The 11,426-nt window shown below is 43.1% G+C and overlaps 1 protein-coding gene across 1 annotated transcript; it reads right to left on the bottom strand.

Moving 5' to 3' along the window:
• Positions 1-1,029: 1,029 nt before the first annotated feature.
• Positions 1,030-2,191, bottom strand: LOC110630375 (elongation of fatty acids protein 3-like). The gene has a single exon (XM_021777839.2). The coding sequence runs from the start codon at positions 2,078-2,080 to the stop codon at positions 1,181-1,183; it is 900 nt and encodes a 299-aa protein (XP_021633531.1). The 5' UTR covers positions 2,081-2,191; the 3' UTR covers positions 1,030-1,180.
• Positions 2,192-11,426: the final 9,235 nt, after the last annotated feature.

Raw genomic sequence — 11,426 nt, 5'->3', positions numbered from 1 at the left:
ATAAATAAATAATTTTTTCAATAATATTTTTTTAAAAAAATTTGTTATTGCAAAACCCTAATAAGAAAAGAGGTTGAAGATAGCTTCTCCTGCCTCAGGCGGAAGAGGGCATCTGGTTTTTGCCATTGTTCCCTCTGAATTCGTCAACAACTTATTGGTTTGGGCCTTTCTTTGGACTGGCGCTGGCTTTCATATCTGGACTTTTGGTGGAGTGGGCTCTTGAGTTGTAATCTAGTTAACGCCTCTTTAGTCTTTTTAACGCAAAAAAAAAAAAAAAATCAAAGTATTTAAGTTAATGATGGTAGAAGTCGTTCTAAGATGAAGAGTATATTAGATTCCCCTAAATATTTTAGCAGTGGAGAGTCCAAAGTGCAAACAATTGGCAGTATGAAGGAAACCAAATGGCACAAAATCTTCAATTCACGCATAGAATTGCACACACGCACACACACACACACACAAAAAAAAAAACAGATATGAGACTTATCATATAAGAATTTATTGGAACTTTAAATGCCAGAATTTGGCCTTTTACCAATTACGAATTTATTGCAACTGTTACAATAAATTATTATTTGTCCTAAATTAAACTGCAAATCCTATAAAAGAAATAGGTGAAACCATATATTTTTTTTCAACTTTCTTTTAATTTTTTAAACAATATTATGGAAAAATAATAATTACAATTCAAAAATTATTTTTTTATCAAAAATAAAAAATTTGATATAAAAAAAAATAATGTCATTTTCACCTGTCGCTCATCAAAGTCCACTAAAACCTGCATGCTTTGCTAGAGGATTCCGACACAATTGACATTAGCTACCTTTTCTATTCTGTAAGCTTGGCTAAGAATATACCATATTCGACAATTGACATTATCTTACTTTCTGAATCGTACACAAATTATAATAATTTGTAATAAAAAGCTTTTAAATCCATATGTAATTAATTATGAGGTTTACTAATTTATGAACAGTTTTTCTTCTTAGAATATTTATTAACACTCTCTAATCTAAACAATTAAGTAGAGGAAGAAGAACCTCACCTTGCCTATATAGAAAATGCTGCTGCTATACAATACATGGTCTGTTTTCCCTTTCTGGTAATAAGGATTTTTATCTTGCCCCCTTGTACCAAATTATATTAACACAGAAGAAAATATATTTATACAATTTTTTTTTTAATTAAATTTCTTCATCTCTTCCTCTGTAATAACTGGATGATGATGATGATGGTTCTCATTATCCATCTTCTTCTTCCTGCTTCCCAAATGCACCTTGACATAAAAATTCAAGAACAGCAAAAGGATTGCTCCGTTGAGCACTGAATTGAAGAGCCAGGCCCCAATTCCATTGCACCCACCTTTCATAAAATGAAGCAAAAGCACCCCAACATGGCAAGCGAGGTTGCAGCCCAACAACACCATCTGGCAATTCACGACGAAGGGGAAACAAGCACTGGGCAAACCAATTGCGGTCCAAAATCTATACCCATAAACCACAGAGTATGCCAGAGTTGCGAGGAGAATTGCCAGGACTTGGAACGATTGAGAGAATTCAAGCCACAAGAATGACATAAAGATGGAGATGGAGCTGTTGAATAGCTGAAAAAACGCCAGTTTACGTAGCTGCAAAATGGAGAAGAAAGTTCGGAACATGTGGAGGAATCGCGAGAGATAATACATGTATGACCAGAAAAAAACTCGACCAGAGGGACGTGTCCCCAGAGGAAAACAAAGGAGCCATTGAAATGGGGTCTTCGAACGCCGCCAAAACCAGCGAGTTTCTTGGATCTCTGAAGCTGTGGAAAGGAGAATGCCGGCGAAAATGGTGGCGGAAATTAACGCCATGGAGAGACTATGAAGGGCGGGGATTGGACCCAGAGGAACGGCTCGGCCACGACGGAGAAGAATCGCCAGGAAAAGATGGATGAAAGAACATAATACAAGGTAGAAGACTATGGAGGAGAAAAGGAACGACCATGTTGAGCCCCATGACTGGGTGTGGCTCCAGCGGAAGGTGACAATGGAGGGATGCTCAGAGAGATAATAGGTTAGTGTTTTGAAGACGGTTTCCATCATCACCGTGGACGGAGGGTGAGAAGGCGGAGGAGAGGTATATGAGAGGAGATGCACCGCCCTGGCCGTGGTGGTTGGGTTTGTACTGCCACGGCCGTGTCTTCCTTTATTGATGTTGTTTTTAGGTGTTTTGCTTGAAAAGGCGGATAGAGAAAGGATTAAAATAAGCGACGAGAAGTCGAGAAATCACCGGTGGGCATCGAGAGTTGGAAAATCTGTTCGTTTTTCTGTTTCCTATACACGTGCACTTCTGTTATTGGATGGGATGTTTAATTGAATTTTCTATTATATATTACAATCTAATTTTGGTGGATTTTTTTTTTTAATTTTCGTTCTCACGTTTTTTTTATTTATTCTAAGACTCGTTCCCACGTTTAAATTAATAAATTTTGAGTTAGATTGTGTTTTGGTCGCAAAAATTTTGAGTCATGTCTTGAATCCTCTAGTTAATAAATTGAACTGCATTTAAAAAAAAATTATAATGATTAAATAATATTTCAATTTTTAATCATATCAATTAATTAAACAATTGAAAATTTTCATTTATTTTTTAAAAAAGAAATATTATTTTAAATTGAATTTAAATTAAAATAAAATAGTAAGACAATTTCGCTTCAAATTGGTCTATAAGCTCCATTCCAATTTTAACTTGTGTTAGAATAATCCGATTTTTAATCCTATTTTAATTGTAAGACAAATATGCTAGTAATTGTGAGGCTGCTAACTTTTGTAGAGTTGATAAGAAAATATATGTGGGTAGAGTTATTACTAAAAATAAACATTTTTTTCTATTAATTAAAGAATATTAAAAAACAATCTTAACATATTTCAACCATAATTTTTTTAAAACTATTTTAAAGCATTTAAAATAGTATTTTTATATAAAAAAAATAGTTATTAAAAATGGAATAATCCTGTCCTTTCCAACAAAAAATAAATAATGTTTTCTTTTAAAATTTTCAAATGAGATTTATGATCTGAGATCCAGAAAATAGGATTTTATAAGAGTTCTAAAAGTTTAGTCTAAGATGAGAATGTTCCTCTCCTTTTATTCTTTTCCTTCGTCTGTCAGTGACGTGTAACGGCCTCGTTACCATTGGGCCACCTGTCTCTGCCACACAGATACGGACGTATGAGAATATTAGATATCTACCCCATGCATAACGGCCATTTAATTCTCCCTTGGCACATATGTGGATGGACCCACTAGGCGAATGGGCTGGCTACCTTTCTCCTCCGGGCTGGGCTGGAGGTGAGATTAGGACTGGGGCCCAAGGAAAATCTGATTTCAGGGCCGAACGGACTGGGCCGACCCATCCAGAAGACTTAGAGGCCTTAAAATGGAGACTGCTGTTTTGAGCCCGGCCTAATAACGGGATGGTGAAATCCAGCGGTCATCAATTGCCCCTTTACCTTCTCATCAGTTATTGCACGAATGATGAGGGGTAAATATCGAGAGTCATTATGACCGCGCCGCCTAAGGACAGTTTTTCTCAAAACATCTTTTCGTCTTATTGCTGTTTCAAATTTCGAATTCTCTCAGTCTTTTCAAAAATTTTTGCTCTCCTCTGTTCTTCGTGCGCCTTGCTTCTGTTCTTCCGCCTTCATTTCTTTCAAGGTACGCTCTTCATCCTTCTATGGATATCCCAAGTCTCCCCGACGTTCTTAATCTAGAGTCTAGCATTACTCCGTCCACCATTAGAAACTTCTTTTCCAGGGAATACCTGGATACCCCCCTTTTTCACATTCAGGCCCCTTACCGGAATGAGAGGATCGTTCTTCCCGATCCTCCTCCCTCTGGCCTAATCGACCCTCAAAAAGACCTCAATTTAGTTTTCTTCGCTAAACATAAGGAATACGGTTTGTCCTTTCCTTTCTCTCCCTTCTTCATCGAGATCTTCCGGTATTTCGAGATAACCCCTCGAATGCTTACCCCCAACTCGGTCTTGTTTATGTTTTCTTTCGAGTCAATCTGTCTGAGCTGGGGGTTCACACCCACAGCGCGTCTGTTCGTCACCTTCTTTAGTCTAGTGAAAGCGAGTCAAGGATTTTACTATTTTGCCCCCCGTGGGGGGCTGTCCATCTTTACGGGTCACAAGGACTCGATAAAAGGCTGGGTCGAGGGATTCGCAGTAGTCGAACTGAAGAAGGAGTCTGGGTTGTCCTGGGAGGACGTCCCTCTAGGCTGCAACGACCTCCCCCAACTGAGCCTTACCGAGTAGGTCGGGTACATTCGACTGACTTCTGTTGAAAGGAATTATGACGTCGAAAAGTGCATGTTTGCGTCCAATCTTAGGGATATCAAAGACGCGGGTATTATACATTGTTTAATTGTTTTATCTACTTTTGTGATTCTTATTGAGTGCTGTTCTAATTTGTCTGGGCTTTGGATCTTTGCAGCCTCCAACGTGAAAATGGACCAGATCAAGCCTCCAAAGAACTTTACACTGTCCCGAGAGAGCATGAACGCTGCTCTGGACGCCCTCCTGGCCGGGTGATCCGTGGGAGAAACGGCTCAGAGGGTGGCAGAAGTTATTTCCTCCCGGTTGGCCAGCCGGCCTTCTGCCCCAGCTTCTACCCGAGCTCCCAAGCCGAGCTCCCGAGGTACCAGGTCTTCAAGGCCACCCAGCCGCAGCAGGTCGAGCTCGGCCCCTCAATCTTCTCAAGCCCACAAGTCCCAACGGGCTCCTGCTGAGGGGGCGAAGAAGGCACTGAAGGTTATAGTCAAGCCGATCGGAGGCACCGAGCTGGTGGGGACGAACCCCATTCTTCCTTCTGAGGAGGTTCCTGTGGGGAGATTGGAGACCTCCACAACTGAGGAGAGGGTTCCCAGGGTGGAGATTATCCCGAAGGTGGTCTGGCCAGCCACCTATAAAAGGCCCTATGTCCAAAAATGGGCAAGTTTCTCCTCCATTTTCCGGCAAAGGTGAGTTCATGCCCTTCCATGGTTGGTTTTGAGGTTTTCCTTCAAATCCTACAAGTTTTTAACAAGTTTTAACTTGGTTTTGAAGTTTTAGAGCAAAGATTGAAGTTTGAAAGCTTGGAGACCTCCGGAACCCATTTTCCCTAAATCTCCAAGTTGGGTCACATTTTCTCCCGATCTTCAAGAGGTAAGCGTCCATCATCGCCTCCTTCGATGATTTAAACAAGTTTTATGAAGGTTTATGGGGTAGAAAGGCATGTTTAGACTAGTTGTTAAAATGTTAGGGCTTATGTGAGTAAAGTATGAAATGCATGATTAATGAGTTGTCATGTTGTGTTTATGCATGTTTAGGAGTATTGTGTTTGAGTTTGGAAGGTTTGGGAGGCAAAATGTGCACATGGGCTGAGTTCTGCCACTTCTGGAAGAACTCAGCTTCGGCAGCCGAAGGCACTTTCGGCCGCCGAACCTGCCTGTAGAGGCAAGCTTTTAGCTGCCGAACCCTGCCCCCGAAAGTTGAACTTTCGGCTCTGGAGGGGAGTTTCGGCCGCCTAAGGTGCATGAGTTTCGTCTCTAGAAGGGACTTTCGGCCGCCGAAGGTGCCAATGAAAGTGGCTGAGTTTCGGCTCTGAAGGGACTTTCAGCCGCCAAACCTGCCGCCGAAAGTGCCCTGTTCAGCCTTCCTTTGCATGATTTCTATGATGTTTTATGGGGTTTTTGGGAAGTAGTTTAGAGTTATGATAGTATACGTTTGGTCTCTCATTTTGAGTCCATCTGTGTAGGTTCGGACCCGAGGAACTGAGGACCCTAGCAGTGAGCTAGCTGCTTCAGAGTCAGCCTGAGGTGAGTAGAATGAATCTTTATGCATCAAATTAAATCAGTTTTGAGCATGTTCATGCATCATGAATACCATGTTATTTACTATGTTGTTTGCATTAGAATCCACGAATATGTTGCATTGCATATTATGATGTTGATGTGGATGGATATTGGATGACCCATTAGTCCTCGATATGATGAGACATGATATGATATGATATGGAAGTCCAGGTGTGGCCTGCACTATGCTCCTGGCACAATGTAAGAGAAAGACCGGGTGTGGCCTGCACTACGCCCCCGACATGATTGGATATGTATGATATGTTATGTGTAAGAGAAAGACCAGGTGTGGCCTGCACTACGCCCCTGGCATGATTGGATTATGTAGAGGGCTATTGGTGACAAGTCCATCCTTGATGTGATCTGTTTGTGATGTGATGCATTTCATAAAAGCATGGATTTTAATATAATGTTTTACTATTCTGCTCACTGGACTCTAGTAGCTCACCCCATTCCCTTAACCCCAGGTTTGCAGGTACGGAATAGACCAGGAGGTCGGCAAGAGTAGAGGCATAGTGTATGTAATAGTTAGTTGTGGACATGTATTGAAAAATGCTATAATGTTATGTAATGTAAAGAATTGTATTGAGGATAGAATTGTGCTTGGCCCTAATGTATGGTTAATCCCTTTTGGGTACATGATCTTTTTAATGAAATGTTTTAATAATGTTTTTATGTTAAACCAAGCTTAATGTATGATATGTTACCCCATTGGAGCATTTGATGAGGGCTTCAGTGTGGGGTTTTATGCTTATGGTTATGTGCATGCACAGATTAAGTGTAATACCCGGCTAGACTCCAGCATCGAAATTCCTATCGTCCGGTGGAATCTCGGATGTCGGAAACCTCTAGAAGAGTAAAGTCATGTTTTTATAAATTATTTTAATGTATTTGATGATTTCAAGTAAGGAGGGAATTGAGTTTTGAATGAAATAGTCTATGGAGGCATTTCCAGGTTCGGCCGCCGAACATTGGATGGTTTGGGGGGCAAGTTAGGCTTCCGAAAGAGGCAAAGTTTCGGCCGCCGAACCTCATGTTCGGCCGCCGAACTTGCATGAGTTTTGGAGGCACTTTAGGCTGCCGGCTAGAGTCCGGCACCAGAATTCCTGTTGTTTGGTGGAATCCGGGGTGTCGGAATTCTAGAAAAAGGTAGAATTTATGTTTTACTAAGTGGTATGATTTGTAGTGATGTTTTACGGTTAATGGAAGTGAGTTTTGAGTTGAAAGAACCTAAGGCAGTTGAGCCAAGTTCGGCCGCCGAAGGTAAGTTCGGCCGCCGAAGGTGTTCGGCTTCCGAAGGTAAGTTCGGCCCCCGAATGTTGCATGGTTTTGCATGCGTTTGGGCAGCCGAAACTGAGTTGGCCAGCTAGCTTTTGGGCATCCTTAGTCAGCATTTTGGACAGGTGTTATGTCCAATTTGTTGCCAGAAACTTGGCCACGTCTCCCCTGGTTTATTTGCTGAGTTTGAGCAGCTCATGCAGAGTGTTTTGATTGTGCACAAGGGTTTGAATGTTTTGAAGCACAAAGCTAAGTTTGTGAGAGTTTGAGGAGAGTTGGTCCGTTTTCCTTAGTTCAGAGTGTTCAGCTTCTTGTTACAGGAGGTAAGTAATGCTCTTGAACCTGTTTATGTGTTTTCTGAAGGTTTTATGGCAGTTACGGGAGAGAGATGCATGTTTAAGTGAGAAGTAGTGGTTTTGATGAAGTTATGCATGTATACATGTTTCTGTATTTGTTTGATTTGTTGTTTGGGGTTATTAGATAGTTTTGGACCCCTGTGATCATATACATGCGTGTATGTGTGTTGAGGAGTATGGTTTGAATGGGAGAAGGGAAGGAGAAGATGGTTTGCCGTTGAAGCTGAGTTCTGGATGAACTCAGGTTCGGCCGCCGAACCTCTTGCATGGTGGCTTGGCTGCCACAGCCTGTTTTGCATGTTCGGCTCTGTTTGGGAGTTTCGGCCGCCGAAGGTGCCGCCGAAGGTGCTTGAGTTTCGTCTCTGGAGAGGACATTCGGCCGCCGAACCTGCCGCCGAAAGTGTCCTGTCCAGCTTTCTTTTGCATGCTTTGCAGGGATAGTTGAGTGAGTTTAAGGGGATTCTTGGGGAAGTTTAAGAGAGTTATTCTACGCTTGTTTGGTCCCTCATTTGAGTCCATCTGTATAGGTACAGACCAGAGGAACCAGAGAGAGCAGCAGTGAGTACTGCTCCAGAGGTTCAGAACCTGCAGAGTCAGTCAGTCCAGATAGCCAGAGGTGAGTGGAACTAAACGTAATTCTTTTACTTGCAAAATGGAATGTTTTAGCATATCTCATGCATCATGTTTATGCCATAGGTTGATTGCATTAGTATCCACGAATGTGTTGCATTGCATTGTTAATTATTGATGTGGGTAAATGCTGAATGATCCCATAGTCACAGACAGGAAGTCCAGGAGCCTTTGACTACGCCCTGGCAGGTATAGCGAAGTCCAGGAGCCTTTGACTACGCCCTGGCAGGTATAGCAAAGTCCAGGAGCCTTTGACGACGCCCTGGCAATGGTAAGTACAGAGGTGTTATATACACATATACATATATGACAGGAAGACCAGGTGCTCGATTCTACGCCCTGGCACAGAGTTACTGGGACTATGTGGTGACAGGTTTACTCTTGATATGGCTTGTCTGTGATATGGTGCATTCCATGAGATCATATTTTACTGAGATGTTTTACTGTTCTACTCACTGGGCTATAGAGCTCATCCCACTCCCTTAACCCCAGTTTTGCAGGTTTAGTGTACAGTGTACAGGGACAGTCCAGCAGAGTACAGGAAAAGTAAAGAGATCTGTAATAGCTTAGAGTGGACATGTAATAGTAAAGAGATGTAATAGTTGTTGCTTGACCTAGTGATGTATGTTTTGTACATGATCTGTATATGTATATATGTTTTCCTGTATGTGAAAACCAGGCTTAACAGGTATGAGTTAACCCTTCTAGAGCAAGCTCTAGTCAGGGATACAGAGTACAGAGTACATGAGTACAGAGTACAGAGATAGTGCATGCACAGGTTAAGCCTTGGTTCAGAAAAGAGTTTTATTTTCACAGAAAATGTATGATCATGTATAAGGTTTACAGGTACACAGAGAGTATAGCAGGCTTGCTACGGGTTCTGGCGGCCTTAAGCCGACCTGAATCCTAGCGCCGGTGACGGTCCATTTTGGGGTCGTTACAGATTGGTATCAGAGCCCTAGGTTCACATGATCGGACCTATAGAGACAGTGTTGGGCTTAGACAGGTTAGAAGTGGTCAAGCACAATAGGAAATCATGTCCACTAGGATAGGGTCTTGAGTCCTATTTGCTATGATATGCCATGAGTGTATGATTGATATGTGATGTTTATGTGCTAAAGTGGTATGTTATATGTTGTGTTTCCAGAATAAAGATGCGAGGAACTCGTCGATCAGCTCGATTGACTGGAGTCCCACCAGAGAATGAGAGACCAGCTGCTCGTCCTCCTGCATTGCCAAGGGCAAGGTCTCAGAGATCTAGCAGGGAAGGTACGTCAATAGACCCTAGAAGGTCTGTCGACGAGAGCAGAAGAGGAACAGCTAGGGGAGGAAGATCAGAGGAAAGGAGGGAAGCTATGGAGATTGATCAGTCTAGAGATGACAGCATGGGTATAGGCAGTTTTGAGGAAGGTATGGGAGAGTCGCAGGGAGGTGCTCAGACCGCAGGTTTTGGCTATCCAGAGTATCCGATGGGAGGTATGTCGGAGTACTCGAGTTTTGTGCCATATCCTCCTTATATGCCTTATATGCCTTATCCTTATTACCCACCATATCCGATGTATCCATCTTCCCCTACCCATCCAAGTGCAGCACACCTAGAGCCAAATGAACCAGTACCACCACCAGAACCAGTAGCCCCTGTTGTTGACAGACATGACCCTAGCTCATCTGGAGGTAAAGTCCAAATGACGGAGTACTTGAAATTGGATGCTCCTAAATACAACACGGGAGATGATCCATTTGATTACCTCAGAGCAGTTAGGATGATAACCAGTGAATTGGGAGCAGATGATAGGAGAGCCATTGAGATGGCAGGTTTCACATTAAAATGCAAGAAAGCCAGAGAATGGTTTAAGAATTATGTGGAGCCTAGAATGGACAGCATGTCATGGGGAGAGTTCGCCAATGAGTTTGCAGGGTGGGCTTTTCCTGACAGTTCGAGGGAGATGAAAGTAATTGAATTTGAACAGTTGAGACAGACAGATGAGATGAGTGTTGATGAATTCACAGATAAGTTCCTGGATCTGCTTCAGTACGTGGGTCAAGCCTATGATACTGATCAGAAGAAAGCAAGGAGATATACTATGAGACTGCATCCTAGGTATGCTTCCTTGATTCTTCCAGCAGAAAAGGAGAGTTTCCACACGATAGTAGACGCAGCCAGGAAAATGGAAGCTAGTGCCAATATTCAGAAACAGTCAAAGGCACAGGCTTCGGGTTCTAAAGCCCCCACACTAAGCAGTAAAAGATGGGATAGAGCAAAAGGAACAAAGAGTAAGTTCTGGAGTAAAGTTAAGTCAGGTCTGGGAATAGGTAGTGGCTCAAGCTCTGGCACAGCTCCAGTCTGTAGACGATGCGGAAAACCACATGGAGGAGTTTGTCGGTTGGGATCTACAGCTTGTTTTCGATGTGGACAGGAAGGGCATATTGCTCGGGATTGTCCGCAGATGACTTTTGCACCATCCCAGCAGATGAGTTCAGGCAGTGTGGTACAGCCAGTTGTACGGTCAGCAGCTCCAGTCATGCCTCAGACTAGTGGCAGAGGTAGAGGGAGAGGGGTAGCCTCTACTTCAGCAGCAGGTTCCCGAGGTGGAAATCCGGTAGCCCCAGCACGGATTTTCACAGTGACACAGGAGGAGGCTAACACGTCGAACACAGTGGTGTCAGGTAATCTCATCATTGGGTGTTCAGATGTGTATGCTTTAATGGACCCCGGTGCTTCTCATTCCTTTATTGCTTCGAGAGCCATAGAGCGATTGGGTTTGATCAGTTCTGAGTTAGAGTATCCTCTCTGGGTCAGTGGACCTAGATGTGACCCATCAGTGGCAGTGTCAGTCTGTCGTTGCAGTCCAGTATTCATAGAGGGTAGATGCCTTCCAGCTGACCTAGTGGTTCTAGATTTGACGGATTTTGATGTCATTCTAGGGATGGATTGGCTATCTGCATATAGTGCTACGTTGGACTGTCGAGAAAAGCTAGTGAGTCTCAGAGACCAGGATGGGTCAGAGTGTGTCTTTAAAGGAGACAGGAGAGGTACACCCAGAGGTCTGATTTCAGCCCTTCAGGCTCGTCGTTTGCTTAGGAGGATTTGTCAGGGGTTTCTAGCTCATGTGAGAGAGCTAGACCGTCAGGTGAGGGAACCAGCCACAGTACCAGTAGTCCGAGAGTTTCTCGATGTGTTCCCAGACGATTTGCCAGGACTACCACCTGAAAGGGAGATAGGGTTTGAAATTGAATTACTGCCAGGTACCAGACCTATCTCTATTTCTCCCTACAGGATGGCGCC

Source organism: Manihot esculenta, chromosome 13, assembly GCF_001659605.2.
Source record: "Manihot esculenta cultivar AM560-2 chromosome 13, M.esculenta_v8, whole genome shotgun sequence".
Lineage (NCBI taxonomy): Eukaryota > Viridiplantae > Streptophyta > Magnoliopsida > Malpighiales > Euphorbiaceae > Manihot > Manihot esculenta.
Note: the sequence above shows the minus strand (reverse complement) of the source record. Positions and strands in the feature narration are given on the sequence as shown.

What these genes read in the sequence shown, in the direction of transcription:
- LOC110630375 (XM_021777839.2), bottom strand. Translation starts at nt 2,080, where the DNA reads ATGATGGAAACCGTCTTCAAAACACTAACCTATTATCTCTCTGAGCAT.